The following is a 27410-nucleotide window of genomic DNA, read 5'->3' on the forward strand; positions in this document are numbered from 1 at the left end:
AAAAAGAATCAATCCAATTTAAAATATTGCCTTTTATTTCATGGTTAGAAATTTTATATATAAGTCGATGGTGAGGCACCTTATCGAATGCCTTTGCAAAATCTAGGAACAATATATCAACTGGATAACCATCTTCAATTTCAGTTGTAATAATATCGAAAGTTTCTAATAGTTTTGTTAGGCACCTTTTATTTTGTACAAATCCATGTTGTTGAGGCGTTAACAGATTGTTTTCTGTTTTATAAATTATCAGCTTTTTTCTAATTATTTTCTCTATTATCTTACTTGGTATCGATGTTAAAGAGATAGGTCTGTAGTTGAGCAGATCTTTCTTGTCTCTTTTTTTAAAAAGTGGTGTAATGTTTGCAGATTTCCATTATTCTGGCAGCTCTCCTGAATGAATCGATTTCTTGAATATTAAAGACAAAGGTTTGGATAATCCTTCTGCACAATGGCTTAGCACATAGGGACTGATGTTATCACAACCAAGTGACTCGTTTTCATTAAGTTCTAATAAATATTTAAGCACAGTATCTTCTTTTAGTTCTTGGTCCCAGTCACACTCAAATAATTGCATTGTTTTATTGATAAAATGTGGTAGATCTTGATTTTCTTTGACAAATACTGATTGGAAACTACAATTTAGTAGATTAGCAATGACTTTTTAATTGGTTATTATTTTATTGTCACTAGTTTTAAGTGCTAGTAGTTTTGTACGTGTTTGATTTTTTCTTTCTGCATATGCATAGAAGAGTTTTGGGTTATGTTTTACATCTTTGGCTAAGTTTATTTCATAATCAAGAGTAGATTTTTTAATTTTTTTTTTATTCATTTTATTAACTAGTTTGTATTCATTATTTAAGTTTGTATTTTTGAAGTTTGTAGCACGCACTCTGCACCATAGACTACATTTTATTCAAATTCGATTCTTGATTTTTTTGCATGGTTTTTTGATAGAACTAGTGGGTTTGAAGTGGTGAGGAGTATATTGTTTGCAAGCTTTTTTATAAATTTTTAAAAAGTATTCATAACATTGGTTTGTATTCATTTTATCAAATATTTCATCCCAATTTACTTTATAAAACATGATATTCGTTTCTTGGTATTTTCCTTTTCGAAAATTAAATCTCTTATTGTTGAACTTTTTCTTACATAAATTGAGTATGTTAATTTCCCATTTTAAGATGGAATGGCTTTTAGTAATTTGACCAAGTGGAGCATCATATTCAATGTTGAATACTAAATCTAGATTGTCACATATTATTAAATCTAATATATTTGTTGGTTTATCAATAGCCATTTAAAAAGTTGGTTAGCTAACTATTTGATGTAAATAACTGTTTTGCAAACTATTAATAAACGCTTTGCTTGTTTGACAGTTTTTTTTTAGCTCGATAGTTCCGTCTTCAATCCAAATAATATTTGGGTAATTAAAAACACTAACGATCATTACATTTAAGTAAATTCCATTCATTAATTCCTTTTTTGCAGATTTTATCAATTCATTAATTGCATTATTTATTAATTCAGTACTGTTTGGTGGTCTGTATATACATCCAACTAATATTTTTGTTTTATGAAGTACAATGCTACACCATATTTGTTCAACTTCTTTATATAAAGTATAACTTCATAAGCAATTATATCATATTTTGTAAAAATTGCAACACCTCCATCTTGTTTATTTGTGCTATTATTATAAAAGCAGTTGTAGTTGTTAATATTAATTAATCGAGTAATTTTTGAACCATGTTTTAGTAATAAGTATGATATCTGGTGAATCGGTCATAATTTTTGTTTCAAACTCTGCTATTTTATTTACTAAAGATGTAGAATTTGTATACCAATACTTAAGATAAATATATTTTCTATTGAATGGGAAAATACTGTCAGATTTGTTTTTATTTACATTTGATAATGAGTTAATTTTTAGCTTCTCACTTTTCTTGACTTTGACAATTGACTCATTTTTAACAATATACCGAAAGGGCTGGTCATTATCACCATTATTTAAACGATCTCTATCTTTTAGAAGCAATTTTCTACTTTCACGTTGTGCAAATGTTAAGTCCCGATTTATATATACTTTATTTTTATATTCAACATTATATTTCAAATTGCTTGCTGACTTTAAAATGTCTGCAACTTTTTCTTTATTATTTAATTCTACTATTACAATACCAGGTTTATCGCTTTTCGATTTTAGGCGGTGGTGTCGTTTAATAAATGATTCATCAATCTTCAAATAATTAAAAAAATTTTTTAGTTGCTCATTTTCATGTTGTATATTTTTTTCAGTTGATTTATTTAATTCATCAAGACCGTGTAGAATCAAATTGTATTCTCTTCTAGATTTTTCTTTATTTTTAGCTGAAATCGCGGTTAGTATTCTTGTTTCTTCTGGTTCAAGAGATTTCTTATGAAATAAGCTACTAAAAAGTGGATTGTTGTTAACTTGAGTGTTTTTAGTAATAATTTGAGCTTGATTATCCTCTAAGAACTTCAATTTGAACTTCTTTGAACGTATCAAATTCTCCTTTTTGAACGTTTACCATATTGATTTACGTACTCAATATTTATTATTTATTTTATTTTCTTGATTACTATCTCTTTTTAATGTATGTAGTTAATTTTCGCTTTTGTTTACTTCTTGTTGTCAAAAACGTCGGCCATCTTTTTTCGCGGCAAGCAACTATCTATGATTAAAATCTTGGAAATTTTCAACTCGTTCCTTTTTTTCAATTCCTGAAGAACAGCAAAAAAGTATTCATTCATCCCATACTGACTTCCATACGTATTTAAAAACACCAAAACCTCAACTCTATTTTCATCCTAATGCCAAAAAATAAAATAATTTATTATTCTTAATTCCTATTCTTTTTTTTAAATAAAGGCTTCTGGTTCAAACAGCATTCCAACCTTTATACTAAAACTTCTTGCTAATAATATTTTTTCAATAATTTCTGAACTATTTAATCTCTCATTAGCTACAGGTATATCCCCTAATATTTTAAAAAATGTATCTGTTAACCCAATACATAAAAAGGACTCAAAACTTGACTGCAATAACTATAGACCAAAATCATTGTTGTCAAATATAAAAAAAATTCCTGAAAAATTAATGTATTCTCATATCTACCACTATTTTGATAGTTCTAAGTATCTCTTTGGCCGCCAGTTTGGATTTCGTTTAAAACTCTCTACTTTCCATGCTCTTATTAGCATTACTGAAATGGTTCGTGGTGCGATTGGTTGTAGTTCTTTTGCTTGTGGAGTCTTTATTGATCTTCAAAAAGCTTTTGATACAATTAAGCAGAAAGGTTTTTAGTAAAAAGTTATATCACTATGGTATACGAAGTATCGCTAATAATTGGTTTTTATTGTATATTCGAAATCGTACTCAGTTTGTTTTGATTAATGGGTTTGAATTCACAAATAAAGTTAATAAGTATGGTGTCCCACCGGGTTCCGTTCTAGGGACTTTACTGTTTTTAATATATATTAATAATTTGCCTCACTCTATAAATAATTCGATTATTCATCATTTTGTTGACGACACTAATCTTCTATTCATTAATAGATCACTCGTGCAACTTTGTAAAAAAGTTAAATCTCATCTCCATTATTTGTGTCATTAATAAAATAGTAACTGTATTTCTCCTAATATCAATAAAGTTGAATTTATTATTTTAACCCTCCAAGAAAGAATTTGATAATGTGAAAATTAGAAATAACGGTAGAAGACTTTTCCCATCTAAATAAATAGAATATCTCAGGGTACTTCTTGACAAAAACCTATCGTGGTACTATCAAGTAATTTGATTAAATAAAAAACTCTAACGTGCCAATAGTTTGTTATCATTAATACGACACTATATTAAATACATCTTTATATTTATTGCTATAAGTTTTGCAAATGTCATATTTAATTTTATTATTGTTATTATTATTTTTATTTTTATTACTATTATTATGTAAAAATACTTTATAACATTAAATACTTTAAATAAATAAAAAAAAAAGTATATATATTTTTGAATATAAAGCATAAAATAACAGCTGCGTACAAACTAAATTTATTCTTCGTAATATTTCGATCTGCTTTTGCACAGATCGTCATCAGACGTAAAATATAAATTTATATTCAAAAATATATATATATTCACGTACAACGAGATATGACATTGAAACATATATATATATATATATATATATATATATATATATATATATATATATATATATATATATATATATATATATATATATATATATATATATATATATATATATATATATATATATATATATATATATATATATATATATATATATATATATATATATATATATATATATATATATATATATATATATATACAGTATCGGACAAAACGAGTGTAACCAAATAATGCTAATTTAGTTTCTCTATATTAAAGTGCTGCATTTTTTCAATTTAGAGAAATAACTATGTAACTGTTAAGAGACTAAGTTCTTCAAGTTTTATTCATCACACTGTTCATTATTTGTACACGAAAATTAATAAATTAATCAAAAGTATTAAAAAAAAGTTGATTTCCTTCTGGACAAAACAAGTGCAACTTGACAAAATATTGACCAAGCTGTATTTCGCTATCAATATTTCGTGGCAAATCCTTTGTTGTCGATCACAGCCTTGCATCTTCGAGGCATAGATTCAATCAGGTGATCAATAAAACTTTGTGGAATCGCTGCCTAGGCCAGTTGATCCTTATTACAAACACCTTCACGATTAATTCTGCGGTTGACGATCTCCCACAGGTTCTCGATAGGGTTGAGATCCGGAGATTGAGCCGGCCAATCCATTACCGATAGGTGGTTGTCTTGAAACCACTGCTTGACTACTTTTGCAGTGTGTTTCGGACCGTTGTCTTGCTGAAAAATCCATTTTTTTGGCATATTCCATTCAGCATGAGGTAACATAACATCTTTCAGGATATTTTTATATATGAAACGGTCCATTATTCCATCGTTTCGATGTATTGGACCTAGACCGTTAGCAGAAAAATACCCTCAGACCATTACATTGTCTCCACCATGCTTCATGGTCTTATGGCAGTAACATAAATCGAGGCGTTTTCCGTCCGGTCGACGTACACGGCAAATGCCATCGCTCCCAATGATGTTGAACTTCGATTCATCACTGAACAGGACAGTTCGCCATTTCTGCACATTCCAGTCAATATAAGATGTAGCAAACAGGAGTCTTTTCTTCTGGTTTTTTAATGAAATCAGCGGTTTCTTTACAGGGTGTCGAGAAAACAATCCGGCTTCAACAGCATGTCGTCTGATTGTTCGGTCCGATACAAGCAGCTCTAATTGCTTTTGTATCTCGACTGATGATATCCAGGGATCCTTCTTGACTGATCTGACGATCATAGAATCCTCTCTAGAAGTGGTGGAACGCGGTCTTCAACCTTTGTTATCTGCTGCCAACTTCCCCGTTGAACGATATTTGGAACATAGTCTTGATATGGTCCATTTTTTCACGCGACATTTATCACAAATACTTTTTTGTGACATTCCATTTACGTAATCGCTAATAATTTTCTTTCTTAGTTCCAATCCAAGACTGTCGGGAGCCATTTTTGCACTTGAAGTCATAAAAATAATAAAAATAAATAATCACGCTTCTCAAGGCTTACCGTGTTACATTTACCTTGTGATGATACACTAATGCTCTGTGGAACACAACGTCTTGGTTGGATGTGGACTGTATTGATGTAATGAAACACTTGTTGTATTTCACTTCTTGTATTGATGTTCTTTGATAAAACTCACTTCGATAAAATGTCTTGATAATACTGACTGATTGACTTCCATATACTGACTGAATAACATGTCGATTTACATGTCTCTTATATAGTAAAATGAACCTGTGTGAACCTGTTCTGGAAGATTCTAGATGCTTATTTTCGATGCTTTTGGAAGCTTCTGGATGCGTCTAGATGCTTTTGAATGTTTCTGGATATTTCTGGATGCTACTGAATGCTTCCAGATGCTTCTTCTGGAAACTTCTGGAAGCTTCTGCATGCAATTCTGCCTGTGTGCTGTCACCTGTCAGCTGATTGCTCATGTCATGGCATGCTATGACTCCAGACTCCTGAACTGTTTGCTGTGGTAGTATAGTTTTGTTTCTTTTAAGACATGTAAAATTAGGAACACTTTTTAGCATTGTTCGATGTTGGTTACAAATGTTTAGTCGAATACTGTTATATGTATATATATATATATATATATATATATATATATATATATATATATATATATATATATATATATATAAATAGTTAAAAAATTAAAAATTAGAGAACGCGGTATTCAGCAAATTCGGAAAATTAGAGAAAAACTTTAATATAGTTAATAAAAACTTTCTTTAATGAATTTTTCTTTAAAATATACATAATCGACATGTCTTTTTACAAAAAAGTTATATAATTCAGGCTACTTATTAGCTTGTCATGTTCTCATTTGTGTATTGACTTCTTGTATGAGTAAACATTTTCCCAATGAATATTAGACAAAAGTCCTAAATTATTATTTAAGAGGTTTCCAAATATTTCTTATCTCAACCAAAGTTAAAAAAAATTGTTTGCCAAAAACGCGAGCAAGCGTTTTGTTTTGCAAAATCAAAACAACGAATAGCAGGTTCAACAAATAACAATTTTTTGTTGAATCTTTGTTTATTTTGTTTCAGCCAAATAGAATTGAATTCAAAAAATAAGTTTTTAAACCTAAAAGTTTTATACAAAGTAGCCTTATTTTGTTTTTAAATAATTGAATATTTTAATTGTCCATTTTTAAAATAAGTCTGGTGAAGTTAAAATTAACTTCATCAGACTGTATAACATGCATTAACAAAGGTTCGGTTTTTCAACTGACTTACACGTAAATACTAACAAATCCAGGATCAGATTTAGGGGGATTTTAAGGGTTTTGAGACCCTAGATTTAGCCAAAAATTTCCTTCTGGTAAAATACAAATATTATTACGACAAAATTATGCATTATCCAAAAATGGTTTAATATGGACTTTTATATGGAGTTTTGTTTTGTCTCTATAATGTCTAAGTATATTTATGCTGATAAATGTACTTATCTATTTTATAAGGTTCTAAGACCCCTCTCCCTCAAAATTGAGATCCCTCTGAAAAAAATACTTAGATCTACCGTTTAACAAATCACCGAATAATTCGTGCTTGTATATATTGTACATGTAATTGTATATATTGTACCTATTATGAACATTATTCGTATATTATTAACATTGGTGCTTAAATTATACTGGTTATTTATTACACTTTTTTTGAATTAAAAGTACTTAATTTAGAGTATATTGATTTACTGAACGAATTATTGAAGATTTATTGAGCGAAGAAAGAAAAGAAAAAATATTCAACTCAACAGCAGCTTACAGAGGTGTGAAAATTATTAGACTCAACTAGGTTTTTTTCAATAAAAATACTTTTTATATTCTAAAAAGAATTTATTGAACAATTTAAAGTTATATTAATACTTTGTATACATGCCTTTAGCCTTTAGTAACTTAGTAACCACGCATAAGCTAGGTGGGTTGTCAACACTGCTGTAAACATAAAGGTGGTCAATCAGCTGTTGTAAGGAGAACTTTTACTGTAAATACATTCATCAATGTACATTCATCAAAATAAAAGCTGAAGGTGAGTTTAATTAAATCATTATGGTTAACCATTAACATATTAATGTTTATTTGCTATAACTTCCATTTTAAATTGTATAAAAAATCTGATTACAAATTGTTTTGTTTTTTTCTACAGATTTTGAGGTTATGGGGAGAACCAAAGATCTTTCACCAAGAAAAGTTGCTGTTACTAAAACAATGCTTGAAGAAAAAACGTATTCACAACGAGAAATAGCTTCAAGACTACAAATTTCACAGAAATCTGTAAGCCGTAACAGCTAGGCTATTAAAAATGGGCAAAATTACAATTCTGCACGACAAGGAAATTGTGGACGCAAGTCCAAAGTGAGCCCGAGAACCCAACGCAAACTTATCCATATGGCTAAAGTGAATAGAAGAGCCACTAGTAAAGACTTAAAAAAGTCCTTGGAGAAGTATGGTGTTGATATTTGCAGTTCTACGAATAGGAGAAGGCTTATTAATGCAGGTCTTCCAGCACGTCGGCCAAGAAAGAAAGCCAAAATAACAAGGGCAATGGCTAAAAAAAGGATTAACTGGGCCCATGAGGTTAAATTTTGCTTTGGAAGTGATTGAAGTAAGGTGAGTAACTTAAACATTTCAATAGTTTTTCTTACACATGCTTCTTTAAACAAAAATTTCTACCCTAACACCAACCAATCCTTGTTCCTTTTTCTTTCACACTTAACCGTCAATTTTTAAGATCTTTTCATTACTCATCTGCCAATTCCGGTCAATACTCAGCTGTGTTATCGCAGTCTGTAATATAATCTAATTACAGGTCTGCTTCTCTGATGAATCCATGTTTTCAATATGTGATGAAAGCAGTCAATATGTGAGGAGATCTTCAAACGAAGAGTTTTTTGAGTTGTGTTGTGTTGTTGTGTTTTGTTGTATTGCTTGTGTTGCTCAGACTTGTGTTTGTCAACTTGTGTTGCTCAGACTGTGAAGCATCCTACCACAGTTATGGTGTGGAGTATTATCTCAGCCAGAGGCACAGGGCCTTTATATATTGTTGAAGGCACAATGAATCAGCACCAGTATAAGAAAGTTTTGGAAACAAGACTGCTGCCCCAATTGAGAGACTGGTTAAGTCAGTGACAAAGTTTTGGACAGAAAACCATATACAAACATTGCCATGGCCAGGAAACAGCCCAGATATAAACCCCATAGAGAATTTATGGCTGGTTGTTAAGAGAAGACTAAAGAAAACCAGCATTAACACAAAAGTTCAATTGATTGAACAACTTATCAAAATATATCACCATGATGAGAAAATAAAAAATAAATGTCCATTTCTTGTAGAAAGCATGCCAAAGCGTTACTTAAGTTACTTAAGGCTAAAGGCATGCATACAAAGTATTAATGTAACTTTAAATTGTTCAATAAATTCTTTTTAGAATATAATTTTTAAAAAGAGAATATCTAAACAACTTTCTTCAAAGTAATAATTTTTCACAGTTTTTACTTTTAATATTGCAATATTTATTTCACACGTCAATGTTTACATCTACCAAATAATCTTCATTAGTAGCTTCTGAATCGTTCATTATTTCATCTTTTAAATTAATAGTTTCTATTGGTTCCGATAATTCTTTAAATTAATAGTTTCTATTGGTTTCTGCATTCAGATGCTTCCTGAGCTAAAATTCCCAACGGAATTGGCGAGATTATCATTATTTCTGCTTCATGTGCAAGAAATTTGTGAACTGTTGACGGTATTTTATACCAATCATACAGGTCTAAATATTGACAGTATACTGTTTTACAGTATAGCTCAAATAACTCTGGATTCAATGTTTGCTGACAACTTATTGCAATTAAGATATTTTTAAACATTTTAATAATTGTCTTATCAATCCCTAATACTTCGCTTAGTTCTTTTGGGTCAGAGAACGCTTTTCCATTTAAAAAAAATCCACTTAAAAAATCCACTAAGAAAGTTCTTCAAACAAGTCATTGCAGTTGGTGTAGTTCCGCAAATACAATAGCACTGTGTTGACGATGTGTTTGTTATAATTGCTAAAACCTTTCCATCAATCATGCACAAAATAAAATTGAAATCAATAATAACAAACTTTTCTTTAACCAATTCAATATTCACTGAATGGAAATCCAAAATTTCATTTTCTGTTTGACATTTTTTTCCTAAAACGACTACGGCAGTTTCTTTGATATAATGAAGTTCAATTGGCCGACAAAATCTTACACTATAAGAGATTAAGTTGGTCCACAAAAAGTCATTTTTTAAATTTGACACACTAATCCTCAAAAGTGTTGTTACAACTGCAAACATGCTTGAATCTTGACTGTCAACAGAATCGGAAAACGCTTGGTTGTTCAAACCCTGCCCATACTGTTTAAAAACAACATATTTTCATTTAGTTTGTTACTGGTATCCAATAAATCCATTATTTCTTTTTGCCTCATTTTTACAACTCTTTCAGTGGTATGATTCATAAGCGCTTGTAAATCTACTTTGACTCTTAAATCACTGACTTCCAAGTGATTATCCTGTGGAACACACAACTTAAGTGCTTTTTCAACTGTTAATAACTGTGAATAAGATGGACATCTTATTTTAGATGCCTGTTGGATTAATTTATAGCCAGATACGCTAAGATCTACGTCAGTTATTATTGCTGCGGGTTCTTCAGCTGCCCTTTTATCGTTGACATTTGTCAACTGAACAAACATATGATGTGAACCTTTATGGTTTTTGATGACATGTGTTAACACATTAAATAAAAAAAATCTTTTTGATTCTATACGTTTCTACGGGCTATAAGTAATGATTTATCAATTGAATCATAATTTGAATTTGTATGCTCTACTGCAATTATCCGACGTTTACTTCTCTTACTCATATTATCAACATCATTTTTTTATTTTATTCAGTCGCCCCAAGAAGACCCTACGGTCTTGTCACATAGCACCGCGGAAGTGCATTCAACCAGGAAGTTCACGCCTCCTTCCTTAACGTGACGCAAATACATTTCCAAGGCTCGTTTCAAACAGGTTTGAAACGAGCCTTGGAAATGTATCTATCTGGATCTTCTGCTTATAAAGCAAGCGCATTTTCTACTTTAGTTGAATATTTGAATATTTGTCGTGGCAGAGCGCTAGCTTTAAAAGCGAGAGGTTCCGGTTCAATCCCCACCACGTCCCTGGTAGTACCGCGCTCAACTTGTTTCTCTGCGCAGCGGCCTTGTTCGACAAGGTTTGTGTTTCGGAGTTATAGAGTTGAGAGATGGTTATAACCACAAGTAGCCTCATCATCTCTAGTGGCCTTATCGGCCTTTGGGAAGAAAAAAAAAAAAAAAGCTAATAATATCTTTAGTTGTAAAATCTGTTGCTATTAATTTTAGTAGAATACATAACTTTTTAACTTTTTAATTTTTTTTTTAATTATGTTAATTTCAAGCATGAAATGTTAATTTTAAGCATACGATATTAAAACATATGCAAATAATTACGTAATTAAATGTCCATTATCAATAATAAACTATAATTTTCAATTGATTATTGAATACAAAGTCTTATGTAGACTTTTGATCAATTATCGCTGGGAAAACAAAAAATTGAAAATTGGCAATAATCCAGGTAGGGCAAACTTAAAATAGAAATTTCTCGCATAGTCGCAGCTAATTTTTTAATTTCTTAAAAATAGGCTCAATTCTACGTTATTTGATAATAGTTTGGTCGATACCTTTTGATACTATATTTTTTGCGAGTTCACGAAAATTGGAAGTTTGAGTCACGAAAGTTAAAACTTTTCAAGTGATTTAAACTTTTTTTTTCGGCTTAAAACATGATGAAAATTAAAAAAGAAAAAAAAAAAATTCTTGAGCATCTAAAGACGTATATAATTTGATACTCTTTAATATAAAAATAAATTGGCAGAATAAAAAAAATATTCACGAAACACTGCAAGAAAAACAAAAAATGTAATTTTTTTGGATAACTTAAATTTGGCAACCAATTTTGACTTTGATGGTCACTATCTTTGGGATTACTACCGCCAGAGTAAAAATATTTTGTATTTTTTTTAATCTGAGTATATTATAGCAGTATGAACTTAGTTTTCAAAAATCTTAGACAACTTTATTTTTGTATTTTGGTCACCCCAAAACACATAGTGCACTGTATCTATTGTAGTTTATAAAATCGCATTTGATAATAATATAAAAAAGTGAATATACAAAGTTAAACACCTAAAATAAGTAGAAAACTCATATATCGCTTCTCTTAGGGGCTGTTTATATGAAGCGGACAAGCCCGGTTAGCTTACTCACTTAAACGAGATCTCACTATGTTTATAGTAACCTATAAAAATGAAACATGTTTACATGACAAACAAGCTAGCCCGGATAACGAGATCTGGCCTAAGTTCAGTTGGATCTCACTCAAATGAGACGATTGTGTAAACACAAACAAGCGAGCCAGCTACATGAATGTAGCTGATTGGATAAAATAAATTTCTTTTATCGAATCATACATTCCCGTTGCTTTTAAAGTAACCAATTAAACAAAAATAAAAATGCGTAATCCAAATTTAATTTCCAATAAAAATATTAGATTTTTTATGATATTTTTTAGGACAGTCTGGTTAACCAGGCAGGCCCGATTCATATAAACAGTCCCTTAGTCGTCCTCAGCCTGCAGCACATAGCTCAAACATATTGCAACTTTTAATACATTTTACGTTGTTTCATTTTTTGTTCAAAAATTATGCAACTTAAGGATTGCATGCATCGCAGTCAATACAAAATCATAGAACACATATAAAATATTTAAGTTAAAAATAATACTCAACACCATATGTGATTTATAAATACAAAAAAACAGTTTTAATTGGTAATATTCCTTTTTTTTTCAAGATAACTTAAAAAGTTTATAGAAAATTTTTAATTGTCATTTCTTCATATCTGATCAGCAAGGATTTTGGTTTACAATGCTTTCGTAAATTGCAACAAAACAAAGCAAAAATAAAACTTAAATGAAATTTATTTTTGAATTAGTCCATTTTGATATTCCTGTATATGTATTTAATAAACTTGAGTGAGGCGAAGAAACTCACAGTGCCCAGCATGAGAAAAAATATATAACATGCAAGTAAAGTGTAGCCGAAAAACTGAACACTCTGTAGAAATCCATACATGTTTGAACGTTTGTAGAAATAAAAGAATGCGTAAGCAAGCACGAATAAACCAGTAGATCTAAAATCAAATAATTTTTATAAAAAATTCATAAATATAATCTCTTTTTTTTTACACAATTATAGTAACGACATCAGCAACTATGTTGTAAAAAAATCAATACTTAGATTACGCGTTTTTTTAATAAGATTTTTATAAGAAACTTGTTTTTAAGAAACTAGTACTAAAAAAATTTTAATACAAAGTTACTTTTCAATAAGACACTTATCAAAGAGTTTGAGAAGTACTTTTTAATTTTTCATATCGCTTCTACTGTTGATGCTATATGAAAAATTAAAAAGTATTCCTTGTTAAAAGTCCTTGTTGATGATCAAGATAACACGAAGAAAGCATTATCTACGTCGTGGAAAACAGTTTAAATGAGTAATTTAATTTGCACGCGAATCGAAAAAGATAGCGAATGAAATATGTATATCGTATTAAGAAACTCTTGAGACTTTTAGTACTAGATTAGGAAAAAACAACTAGTACTAGCCTGGTTTCTTATTTAAAAAAAACACACACACATAAACTTAAACTCCCTTTTTTTATTGCAATGCAATGTTAACTTTTTTTAATTTTATTTTTTGATTGAAATATTAACATCTGACACTTAAACAATACATATAACAATACATAATACATATAACATAAATTATTATTTATTTTATCATTATTTTATTAGGAACACTATATTGTCCACTTCGACATTTTCTTCATTGTTATAATTAGATTTTAAAGTACCCTTAACACCTTAAAAAAACACGTTTTTATAAAAGGTAATGAATGCTTTGTACCGTCGTACAAAACAATCAGACACGATGTTGTCAAATTTCAAGGGTAATTTTTCTTTTCAGCAACATTTACTCCAATCTTGAAACGTAAATATAAAAATACATTGCTTTATTAATGTGAAAAATGCTAAAACAATTAACGTCCGCATTGCAAATTATCGCATTCACAAAAAATTAAGAGTAAAATATAAGTGTAAAATTGTACTAAAAATTATTATGAAGAGTAAAATATATAAGCTATCAATAAAAAAACAAATGTAAAAACGATGTCTATACGTTGTAAACTATGTAATATCGATGCCCGATATAAAAAATAATTTTCAGAAACCAGTATACAGCAAAATTAATAAACGGATTGAGTTTTAATAGTTCCAGTGTAAAAATCTCAAAAGCAATAATGAGCTTGGTATTCTTTTTTAACGACTTTTTGGAAAAGTAAAAAATTAAATTATGAAGATATCGGTATTATTTGAATTTTAACGAAGTAAAAAAAAATCTCTAAATAAAAAAAATGAAATAAAACATTTGACATGTAGTTTTTTTATTTCAATTTAGAACTTAAATACTTATACAATTTTGGCATTCGGCATTGCAATAGAAATTCGCAAAGATGAATGTTACGAAGCATTAATCGATAACAAACCTACTGTTTTAAAAATTATTGACCTGTGGCGTGAAGATAAACAATACTATTTCAAAACTAGACTGTTTCAAAACGCTCAATTCTTAAAAGAGAAATGGAAATACGGAGAAGTATTCTATAATTATTTTATAGCATAAGTAATTCTTTGTTTTGACTACAAGTACAAAGCCAAAGTTTGACCACATACTGATACTTCTTAAAACCAGTGTAATATTGTTATATTTTTAACCAATGTTATATTATATTGAATAACTAGTTAAAAAAAATATCACGTTAGATTTACTAGTTTAAAAAATATCACGTTAGGTTTTAGATTATATAATCTTAATAATGATCTCATAATATTTTAAGACGATTATTTATATAATTACGTATATAAAAACATAAACCAATATAGCTTCCCTTTAACATCATTAACTTCACTTCCGCCATCTAACCTAGAATAATTCATTAGACTTATAAAAAAGTGCACTCAACAAAATTTTTGAAATATTTCTCCAAATACTTCTTTTTTTATCTTTCAGTTCATGGAATAAGAACAAATTTGTTCAAAATCATTTGATTTTTTTTAAATGATAATAGTCTTTAGCACATCATTTCAAAGTTTGCGGTGCCCCGTCGCGTCACCAACTGGTAAGTGAATTTAACGCTTTTTCTAAAAAATTTCAAAATAGTTCTAATTGTGCTTACTATGTGATGGGATCTCAAATTGAAATATGGAATGAAAAAAATATAAATCAGATAAAACATGCATAAAATAGATGAGAATTATATTTATCTGCAAGTAAACTTTTCTTAAATTTTCAAAGATTTCTCTTATAGTTGTTTCTGTTGCATATACCAGTTGTATTTAGAAATAAAGATTTTTGCAGATTTTTCACACAATTTTTTCTTAAATTCCTTATACAAACAAGCATGTTAAAAAATATGATATTATAATAATAATATAAGTATAACATGATTACTTTGTTGAATTTTAAATATTAATTTCAATTAGATGTTTATCACTTACCCAATACGCGACATAATTTGTGGACGATCCCAAAATAAAAACCGTTAAAGATAAAAGAAGAAAACTTATTATTGATAAAGACAACTAATGATTGAAGTATTGGTATAGTGAAGAATCTTTCTACAAATCCGTATAACCATCATCGATACTGATCTGTATCATTTAGCACAAATTATTATATGAAGTAATATGAACTTGCCTAGTTAAGATAGGCAGAACAGCCATGAACTTTAAGGGGAAGAAAAAATCTTGTAGACTCCATTAAAAAACTATATTTTTCTGCTTGGTTTACTATGAAAGTTGAGTATAGTTAGATAGTGAGTAGAGTTATTTACCATCTTAACCGCTTCAACACGTGTAAAAAGATATGCAGATGCTGTTAATCCAACCATAAAATTTGACTATTTCATAATATCTATAATGGAAGGGGGAGGTATGGTTTTATTGGTTTCTAAACCAATAAAACCATACCTCCCCCTTCCATTAAAAAAAAGAGTCTATGTTTAATATAACATAACAACAATAAGATGCAAAGTTTGTGCATTGATCACACTGGTCAATACACTCCTTGTTTTTTTTTTTATTATTATTTATTTTTTACTGTTATTGGGTATTTCTATGGCCCTGAATATGAAAAAAATACAGGGAAATTGGTAACAGCTTTACTTTTTAAAATTGATATTTTGACCACACAATACAAGAAAATTAACACACGTGTTAAAAAACTTCTATTTAATATAATAAAATGATCATTAATAAGATTTCCTTGAATGAAAAACTTTAGGTAGATTATAAAGCAAACTCAAGCAGCAGTCTGCCATCATGTGAGCCTCACCTTCCCTGATAACACTCTTCTATTGTCTGAATATCCTGATGAAATCTTTCATCTTGCTACTCACTAAAATCGCCTAAATTTTGAGGAAATTGGTCTAAATGCAAGTGCAGCTATTGGATTTTTATATTCATGTTGCACCATAGCTATTGCAAGTTTGATAGCATGCACTTAACAAGCTCAACATGGTTGTTACCTATGAAATTACTCCTAACCAAAACAAGAGTTTCAAGCTTTGGGTTCGACAATCATTGATTTGACAAAATTAGGATAGTTCACAAAGTAAAACATCCTATTTTTAGCCATCAAAAAATACTGGCTTTTAACTTTTCTGTACCTTATCCTGGAAGACTTGAAAGAAAATTAAAACATTCGTCACATTTGTCATACACCTTCACAACCTGTTTAAACATGATTTGTTTAATATAAACCAACAGAAATACAGTTTGACTAACGATATCGAAAAAAAAGTTTGAGATATCAAAAGTTTGAGATATCGAGAGGATTTTGGCTCAAACAAGAGCGCAAGGGACCGGAAATAAAGTTCGAGATATCGAGTATATATACACAAAATTTTGAGATATTGAGTAGTCATGGTATATCAAGAGCCAACTGTATGATGCAGTTTTGACAAACTAAAGACAGATTTATAACATTTTTGGTGCCAACTTTCAGCTGGGTCATGACAATTAGTGCCAACTTTCAGCTGGGCCACATCAGCCATGACAAGCAACACCAATAGTGTTGCTTATCATGGCTGTCCCAGAAATAAATAAAACAAGAAAACTTTGTGTACCCCCTCGCTGATATAGTAAAAAGTTTGCAAATCAACACAAATTACCCAGTATGGTCTTGATACATAATTTCATACATACTTTCAATGTGGTTGAATGTGCAATAAGTATGCATCCAAAGTTGTTATAAGGCAAAACACACTTCAAATTTCTTTTGCTGCTGTCTAAAAAAAAATGTCCCTCACTAGGTCGGTAGTTTTTAAACTCATCTGTTGCAAAATACCAACAGCATCTTTACAAAAGACTAAATCTTTCTCTTTATCAATTTAGTTCTTTCGGATTAAATGGTTGAGGTTCTGAAAGGCGAGATTTGTTGTCTAAGTCTTCACCTGTTGTATTTTGTACAGGTTTATAGAGATTTAGATGATCAAAAGATTTAGATGTTCTGGGTTCTACCTTTTTTGATTTTAATTGAGGTTTTTAAAATGATAAGTTAGGATATGACCACATACTTTGATTTCCAGGAATAACTCCATTAATTTTCACAACACAGAAGCATCAGTCATCATGGTGGTTTCAAGGTTCTCACCAAATCATGGGTATTAGAAGCTGTATTGCACCCCTTTTCCATTGGACAATAATCATAGAAATACAATGCATTTCAGGCAAACAGTATGAGGAGAGCTTGGCTCATGTTAATTAAACAATTTTATTTTTAAAGAAAAACTGAAAAAAAAATCTAGGTAAAAATAATAATTTAGGTTATCTACAACTAAAAACAAAAACTGATTGAATCCATATTTAAAAATACAAGTTAAATTGAAACAAAAAAAAATCACAGGAAGCAAACAACATTTTTTGCTTAGTTGATTAGTGGTATACATATTCAACATTTTATTAAACTAAATGTGAATAAAATAATTATACGTTTTATAAACAATTTTTTAATAAATTCCTGTATAGTCAAATTATTTATTGTTTAAATATTTAAAGGTCTAAATAAAATGTAAAATATTATTTTTACTTTAGACTAATCAAATTTTGAACATTTATATCTTTTATTTAAAGTAGTTGTTAAATTTCTTAAAATTTTTCTTCCTTGGATTTGAAATTTTTTTTCTTTTTAAGAATATCTTGTGCTATTTTACTTTTTTTTTAAGTATATAAACATGAGATAATATAAGAATAAGAATATACATCCTGTTTTTGTGTAACTTCGTAGGCTTCTATAATAATTAAACTCAATAAATGTAAATTTTATACCTGTTTTAATTTTTGTTAAATGGTATTTTTTGAACTTGCTTTAACAGGATGAATTTATAGAGCATGACAGTCTAGTTATCTTGAATAGTCATCAACTCCGACAGTGTCTCACACAACAAAAGCTGTCAGGAACACAAATGTTCCAAATAGGGGATGTTATAGTGCGTAGAATTAAAAAAACAAACTACATTGCTTTAAAAAAACCTAGTATTCAAGAATTCCAAAACCCTTCTGCAAACAAAGTTTTAAAGAAATTGTTAGGCCAGAAGTAGGTACATTATATTTTATTGTTTAAAATTAATTTTTTGGAGAGTAATATCACATTTTTTATTTAGATCTGATATTTGTACATGCATAAAAAATCTATCAAAACAAATATCTATAGTAAAAACTAGATTAGGAACAAAACATGAAATCGAACCAGTTCCATCAACTATTAGAACCCTTATTCTACCATATGAAGAATACTGCAAAGCACGAAAAGCAAAACGAGCCCTTGAAGCAGGGATAATATTACCACTTAAAGAAGCCATTGGTTTAAAAGTAATTAATAACACCAGTACGCAAATATTTTTCAGTAGAGAAGAATTTCACAGTATTGTTATTCAAAAGATTTATGCAACAGAAAGAGGTAAAATGATTTAGGGCATATAATTAAAGTTTAAAATTTAAATAAAACATTCAAATTTAAAAAGTTTTTTTTGTTTGTTTTATTAATTTTATTCTTGGTTTGTACCCACCCAGTTAACCATATTATATGGCTCAAAGGTTTTGTCATTACATATTTTGTTGAAAGCTGGCCTGTACTAACACCAAACATACATTTAGTTTTTTTGATCACTTTGATTACCTCAGAACATATCTGAAGAGTTTAAAAGTAGTAAGAATTCACATACCTAAACTATTTTAGTATATTTTTCATATCTCAAATTACACATCAAGATATGAAAAATATATTTGTTTGATTAATTTTACCACTTTACAGTATTGTGATAATTGTTTGCAGTAAATAAATTAGTTTTATTGGAGTTAAAATTTACAAGCCACTGCAAGCCCCAACTTGTTACAGAAGTGAGATTAAATTCAAGATCAGCTGCTTGTTCTGAGCAATCGAAAAGCGAACTTTTATACTCCTGTCTTTTTGTCAAGACAGGAGTATAAAGTTGAGTCATCAGCAAAAAGAGCTACTCTAGATGTAGGGTTGTGAGACAAGCATGCCAAACTTTGTCGAAAACATTAAATATGTCAAGAGCAATAGCCCTAGCCTCTCCGCCTCCATCTTATGCAGGACAAAATCTTTTAGTCACAGCAGTTAGCAAGTCTGCAGTAGAGCAAAGGATTGAAAACCGTATTGATTGTCTGAAAGTAAGTTATTTGACTCAAGATGGGATGTTAGATATTTGTTGATCAAACACTCTAAGACCTTGCTTAACAGAAAGAAGATTGATCAGACGATAGTTGGAGAGATCAGAATGTTCACAGGAGTTTTTGAAAATTGGAACATCAGACGCCATATTCCAGCAGGCAGGAAAACAAGACTTAGTCAAGCACTTATTAAGTAGTTTAGAGAGAATTGACAAGAGTTCTGGAGAACAAAAGACTATGACAGGAATGGTGACTGGACCACAAGCCGTAGAAGAGTTTGAGATATGACTTTAACAAAAGAAGCTGGAGTGATTTGAATGTCAAACAATAAGTTAACCTGTTTAATTAAAATGGAAGAAAGAGAATGGCCATAAAATTCAAGAGTCGAATTTAATGAAAGGTTTTTTGCAAATAGTTCTGTGTTATTGTTGGGCAGCTGCACAAGAAGATGAAAACCAAGGAGTAGAATGAGGCTTGACTTGGAACTCACAAGAAGGAATAAAAGCATTAGCAAACAGCAACAGAGGAGAAATTACTGGAGTATGCATTCTGAGAGAACTGTTAAGTCTATGGGATAAGGGTGGGTTTGATTCAAGATTTCAGTTTACAAAACAAGTAGTGAAGAAGAAGCTTGAGAAATCTTATGAACGCTACAAGAAACTGTGTAGTCTTAGAACCCTTTGGAAATAAAGAAGATCAAAGAAGAGCAATATAAAATAAAAACAGAGAGTTTTATAAAAAAAAGCAAACTGTATTTTTCTTGTTTATAAAACAGACATCTTAAAACTTATTAGAGATGACGAAAAGTAGAGACAAGCAGGCAAAAACGGAAGATATTGAGTTCCTAAAGAGAGCATTCAAAAGTGAAACGGTTAACTGACACTAGGAAAGATAAATCTTATGAAAGAATCATAGGCGGGGAAAAATAAATATTAGATATGATAGAAAGTATGCGTAGAGAAAGAACAACATAAAAAAGAAAAACAAGAAATGTCAAAGAAAAAGTTGTAGATGACATGTAAAGGATAAAAGATTTTGAGAACTATCTTCAAGTGGTGCGAGTACCACTTATACTGACAGTGATTTTGAGTCTTGCCAAAAAAAAAGAAGATTAGTTAAGGTAGACATGGAGCTTTTAATAAATGATGTTCTTGACATCATTCATTGACATATTAGAGTATTATGACCATTGACCAGATCATTGGTTGTAGTGCAAATACAATGGCCTCTAATACTAGAAATTACAATGGGGCAATTAAGTTCCTGTTCCAATTAAGTGGATCATGTGCTTAAAAAACTTGTGTTATGGCAAAATCAAACCTAGCTTGTATTTCAAACAACCAGGTGCTCACCATCAAGCTTTCTTACAATGCAGTTGACTTTAAAGTCCTGCATACTTTTTAAGTCTCCACTTGCGGCCCAAGATCCATCACATGATATGGATGCTTTTAAATAAACTTAAAAAATGATGAGCAATAAGCTATATGTATCCAAGTATGGCTCCCTGGATTATGTGACCAAGTATGGTCTGCCATAGTTGGTACCTGACCTGACGGCTAGTTATTCTTTCAATAGCAAATGGACATTTAGAACTGAAGGAAAGAGATGGACTAGCTCATAAGCTGCTGGGTTTCGATTGTCCACAATCTGATGATTTTGAAAGAGAACAACCTCAACCTTCAACTCATGCAACTCCCATGTCAGTTTTGTCTGAATTTATTACCAAGGAATCCTGGCTGCTCTTCACATACTTAGGTATAACTTTGGCAGTAATCAACACATGGATAAAGGATAACTTTGAAAATGATTCCTACAGACATTTTCAACATCAAGTGGAGAACCTAGCAGTAGTAAATGACAGGGCTGAATACCACATCAAATTTGTGCAAGATTTTATGGCTGAAAGTCATGACGAAGGTCTACTACAGGATACCATCCAAGTTGTGCAAAAAAAAAACACAACAAGGTTAGAAAAGACATTAAAAAAATTGATTTTATGTAATTTATAAAATCAACTGAAAAATTGACATATTTCTATTATTCAATCCTTAAATCAGGAGCACCAAGAGGACAGGGGGTGGGGTGGTGGTAGCAAAAGATACCATGCAACCTCGCATATGAAATAATCTTGTACTGGGACTCCTTGACTCTTAAATTTTTTGGTGGGTCCTAGGACCCAATAAAGATGATTAAAGTGCATTCAAATTTTTTTTAGTCAAAAAAATTTGAATGTATATACATATATTTATATATATATATATATATATATATAAATATATATATATATATATATATATATATATATATATATATATATATATATATTAGGGATATGACTTTTTAATTTTTTTTCAGATAAAATGTTTCCTGTATCATAAATCGATGAACTTTTACCTAAAATCATGAAAAAAGGCCCAAATAGCTTTCTGCAACAAAAAAAGGTCACCCCCAAAATAAAAATTTGATTTACCATTTTTATACATTCATTTTTGACCGATGTTTTAATCTTAAGCTTAATTCTCAGCTTAATTCTATTTATTTCATTATTTTGTTATGAATTTATAAATATAACGCCACACGTTACCATGGCAACGAAACGGCCGTGTGCCGGCAAATACTTGGAATTGTTATGTGATGACGTCATTGTGTTACCACGGTGATATAGACGACTGTAACAGACTGTAGAAGATTATAGAACTTAGTAGAACATTCTGGAAGCTCTAAATAATTATATAAGCGAGCTGCTGTCAGAGCTCAGTGTTGATAATGTGAATAGTTCTATGAAGTACTCTGCGTGTAACTGAGCTAATAAGGAACTACTGTAGCGAACTAAAGACGCTGTAAGTGTACGAAGTATAAGTAGTTGTAGCATTATCGTTAGGATACGGACTGGATTATCGAACTGTTATCAACATTGACTGGATTATCGAACTATAATTGGATTACTATACAGTTAAAGTATTTTATTAATTAAACGACTTTATTAAACGGATATTTACGCTCAGCTATCCGTAAAGTCGTAACAATATTATATGATGTCTCACAAGAAAAGTCATACCACAGTAACAAAGAACAAGAAGACTTGGACTAAAAATTTGGTGAGATTTCAAGAGTCACACAGAAGAAGAGGAAGCGTGGCTGTAGAAGAACATTCACTCGATGAAAAATCCAGAATACCACTTCAATTGCAGATCGTAGGAAGATACCAGTTTCTCGGAGCATATGTTAAAGGAAGAAAAGAACGAATAGACCAAATTTCTAAGGAAATTACAAAATTGTGGGACAATAAACTGAATTTTCCACGTGTGTCTGATCAAGTGATAAGAGCAAAGCTTATGAAGGTGCTGAAGGTCTATGATGAATGTGTCAAGCGTGGAAAATATGATGTTCTCAATGCATTATTTGACATCACGAAAGTGAATGGCCAGTGGTTATCCTCGGAAGATAAACGTCTATACCACCTACAAAAAGAAAGTAAAGGACAGGTGGGGTACTCAACAGGACAAGTGGCAAGTAAAGAAACCATTCACCCTTCCAAGAGAAGGAAAGTCCAGTCTGGAACAGCAATACCTTCCACATCACAAGTCCTGTCTACCACAGACAGTGGTACTGAATCTGAAAACTGCAAAAGTAAGAGTGAAGATGATGAAGACAACGACGGTGATAAAGACGATGATGAGGACACTCAGAAAAAAACTAGAAAGCACTACAAAAGTAAATTTGCTGTAAGTATGGTTACATCAAGTGGAGTTTCCACAAAGAAAGCTGCTAAAATATGCAATGTATTATCACAACAAGGTATTGATATTCCAACTCCAAGTCAATCAGCAATTTACAAGTCCATATTCAAAGAGGCAGGTAAATTAAAAAAAGAAATGATACAACAACTTAAAATGGAACAGTGGTCCTTACACTTTGACGGCAAACGAATAGATGATAAGGAATATCAGGTAGTTGTACTTCAGAATGAAAGAACTGACGTGAAACTTGATGCACTGCGTTTAAAAGATGGCAAAGCTGAAACTGTTGCTGAAAAAATTGCCAAACTTATTGATGAATACAATTTGTGGAATTCAATTAAGATGATCATTACTGATACAACAAACGTCAATACTGGGAAGAGAAATGGAGTTGTTGTGAAGTTGCAACGTATGTTTAAATTAAAGGGTGTCACAATACCACAATTTATCGGTTGTCAGCATCACGTACTAGACAGGATTCTCCGTCTGGTGATGGACAAAGAACTTGGGGGTGATACCAAATCTCCAAACATTGAATACCCATTTGTGTCTGAACTGTTGAATAAGTATGATGAACTGAAGGATAAGTTTGTGAATGGAACTGTAGAAATTCTTGATAAATCAGGGTGGAGAGACGATATGAAGTTTTTGTACCATTTAACAAGAGTGTTTAGGTTCTATGAAGAACAAAGAAACTTCCCTCTGATTCACTTTCAGAACATTCCTAATATGAGCAATGCCAGATGGAACTCAAGAGCCATTCTCGCCATTCTGGCGTTCATTCTTATGCCTGAAGCGAGAAAGAATTTGGAGAAGGTTTGCAGGTTCATTTCATATGAGTGGGCAGAACATTGGTTTAGTAGTCAAAAGTACAATGACAATGACTTCAAGAATTTATCTGATGTATTGAAGCCTTACAAAAAGGCATTGCAGTCATTCAAAAATCACTGGAAGAAAGAGCCATCCGTCATCGACATACCACGAAGTAATCAGATAGCTGAACGTGCAATCAAGGTGATGCAAGACCTGTATGCTTCCTGCAGAAAGAAAGACAAACTGCAACTTCGATTCATTCTAAGTAATAAGCGCTAGACTCTTTATGAGACGTGAGCATCATGTGACCCATGTACTAAACACAGTAGGCCTATAGACACAGACAGTTATGTATATTGTTGTACTAGACGCTTTGATACTGTTAATTTTGTAATACTTGTATAATTATATATCACATAATGTTTTTTGTTATATCACAGTACATGTTGCATAAATAAATAAAATAACAACAGGAGTATGACTCTTACAACATCTTCAGCCTTTAATATTCATTTACTGTACAAAAGTGTACCTATTGAAAATTCGATTTTTTGGTTTTGGGGTGACCTTTTTTCAAAATATGTCAAAATGAAACATCTATTCGTTCTTTTTACATAAAAGTTCATTGAATTACGATACAGGCCTAGTAGGTTGCAAAAAAGTCATATCCCTAATATATATATACTTATATATTATAAAATATAATATAACATAATATAATATAAGAGTTGCAATCAACAGACCTTACTGTCTGGTAATGTCTGATGATCACATAATTTTTTAGTATTCCCTTATTTCATGTAGTGTGTTAGCCTTTATAAAGAAAATAATGTTTACTTTTGTGTGTTTAATACATATTGTTTACTTTTGTGTGCTTAAGGGGGGTGGGAATAAAAGAGAGGAGGTGGGACTATAAAGGAGGGAGGGAATTTTAGTCAAGAAAAGAGCTGGAAAAACATTTTTTTAAATTTTTTTTTAAATATATTAAGATTTGTAGAAACTTTATTCCAATAATATTTACTTAATTTAACTTTTTAAACAAAAGTTTCCATGGTAATCCATACAACAAGAGTGGGTAGGAAACATTTCCAAAATTAATAAATATCTCCTTCCGTGTATTAAACACCTATGAGTACATCAATCTTAGAAAATACTACCCACCTAACTAAGTATTTAATTATGCTATATATGTGTATATGAAAGAAAACTGCATAATATTGTAAAAGAATAAATTAGGCAATTGTATATGTCTTTATTAGATGTCTATTTTAGATATTATGTATATGTCTTTTTTAGATGAGGGCACTAGGCTGTCATAGTATATTCTAGATTTGGACATATGTAAGTTGTGTAAAGATTTTTCCAGACTATTATATATTTGCTAACAAAGGTGTGATTTAAGATACGAAAGATTTGAATAATGGCTGTCATAGTATATTCTAGATTTAGATGTATATAAGTTGTATAGAGATTTTTCTAGACTATTATATCTTTGCTTTCAAAGTTGGTTTATGTCTAAGTTTATTTTGGAAATTATAATTCAGTTTATAACCTTATAACACTCATTCAGATCAAGTAGAGGATTAGCTATCTATACCATTTTCTCTGCTTCATCTTTTAAAAAGCTAAATGGAATGTTAGATGAGTTTATATACCTAAAATTACACATTCTCCTTAAGTAATTCTCAGAACTTTTATCACTTCTTTTCTGACTCTTTAATTTGCTTTTTTTAGTGAACTTTTGAACAACTTAACCATAAATGTATAATTCAGTAACCTTATTTTGTTTCACTCTTTTTCCGCTCCTTTGGTGCGGAAAAAATCAAAAACTGACAACAAAACTAAACCAAAGACCTAAAATGACATCTTTGATAGGATCAGGATACAAATTAATGTTAAACAAGAACACCACTAGCAGAAAACGGAGTGGCTGCAACTACCACCTAGTACCTGAAATCTCATGAATCCCTAAAGAAATCAACCCTATATTTTCTTTCTGTTGTGGACATTACTGATAAAAAAACATCTACTCATGAAAAAACTTTGCTTCAGTAAGTTGAAATGACTTTAAAAAAGGTTTCTTCTCTGCAGTGAAGAGAAAAAGAAAAAATGAAAGAAAGAGTGGAGAAAAAATAGACAATCTAAAATAACAAATTTGTAGTAAATTGGATTGTAATACTATATCAATGATTTAGCATTCATACTTGCACACTTGCTTTTTCATAATACATATTTTCCAATATATACAATTATGAGCATCTTTCTTTAACTAAAACTTTTTCAGATCAACTGTAACTAACTCCTACTTCTACTAATTCTTTTCTGACTGATAACTTTCTATATGCTGATTTCATCAATTCACATAACATGAAACAAGGGAGCACTAAAACAAAAATTTATCCCAAAAATAAGACTTATGTAAAACTCAAAAAACTGCTATTTTTCAATAGTTTTTAGGCATACCAAAGAGAATGAAGATAAAAATACAAAGCAAGATAAGATTGATGATATTATGTACTTACAACATAAAAGTGCTGAGTTAAATGTTTTTTAATATTAAATTATTTATTTATGTATATTCTTTACAATATTCATTATTATGACCTACTTTCAATATTACTACCTACATTCAGTATTATGAGTTACCTACTTTCATCATTCATATACACCATTATTTATTTTTATATTTAACTTGCACTGACACATTTAATTTACACTGATACATTTAACTTACACTGATACATTTAACTTACACTGACATATTTAACTTACACTGAAGCATTTAACTTAGTTTAATTTAATTAACAGTAATCCATTTAAAATATTAAATCATTTTTTACATCAAAAATTTAAAACCTATATTTGTTAGCTGTTACATTTTCTTGTATAACATTATTTATTGTATAAACACTGTAAACCTGTTAGATAATAAATTGAACCAAACTTTATGTGTATTTTTAACCATTATACTTTTTTATACATTATTTTTTTACAATAAACTGAATAATTAAAAAAATATCAAAAAAAAAATTTTTTTGCACCTTGTTTTTTTAAACTATTATAAAATAATAAGTATTCACATACCTTTAATATAATAGTGAAACTTTTTATAATTATGATATAACAGTGAAAAAGTTTTGAAAATCTTGTTACTTAAATATGAAATCTTGTTACATAAATATGAAAATCTTGTTTCTTAAATATGAAAATTAAATTTTAAATTAATGTGTTTATTTCATATATGCTATACTGCTATAAATTATTATTAGGCATTACTTTTAAAAGCTTATGCCAAGTATT

General features: G+C 30.1%; 2 protein-coding genes across 3 annotated transcripts in view; one reads left to right on the top strand and one right to left on the bottom strand.

Moving 5' to 3' along the window:
- Positions 1–12490: 12490 nt before the first annotated feature.
- Positions 12491–27410, bottom strand: part of LOC100210364 (transmembrane 9 superfamily member 1) — a 72158-nt gene continuing 57238 nt past the window's right edge. The window contains exon 17 of the mRNA XM_065796004.1: positions 12491–12935. Coding sequence (XP_065652076.1) covers positions 12734–12935 — 202 coding nt within the window. The 3' untranslated portion in view covers positions 12491–12733. The remainder of the gene's footprint in view (positions 12936–27410) is intronic.
- On the top strand, positions 14082–27327 carry LOC136079736 (uncharacterized). Of its 2 annotated transcripts, none has more exons than XM_065796005.1 (5): positions 14082–14170; positions 14264–14461; positions 18240–18460; positions 18528–18823; positions 26561–27327. In XM_065796005.1, the coding sequence occupies exons 1-5, from the start codon at positions 14159–14161 to the stop codon at positions 26662–26664; spliced, it is 831 nt and encodes a 276-aa protein (XP_065652077.1). In that variant the 5' UTR covers positions 14082–14158; the 3' UTR covers positions 26665–27327. The 2 variants fall into 2 exon arrangements, with proteins under 2 accessions (XP_065652077.1, XP_065652078.1); XM_065796006.1 differs by having other exon boundaries at positions 26568–26759.

Source organism: Hydra vulgaris, chromosome 04, assembly GCF_038396675.1.
Source record: "Hydra vulgaris chromosome 04, alternate assembly HydraT2T_AEP".
Lineage (NCBI taxonomy): Eukaryota > Metazoa > Cnidaria > Hydrozoa > Anthoathecata > Hydridae > Hydra > Hydra vulgaris.

Bases quoted from the DNA above. Each gene is read 5' to 3' on its own strand.
- LOC136079736 (XM_065796005.1), top strand. The intron at 18,461-18,527 runs GTAGGTACATTA...TTTTTTATTTAG, and splicing joins AAGAAATTGTTAGGCCAGAA to ATCTGATATTTGTACATGCA. The intron at 18,824-26,560 runs GTAAAATGATTT...ATTTTTCAATAG, and splicing joins GATTTATGCAACAGAAAGAG to TTTTTAGGCATACCAAAGAG.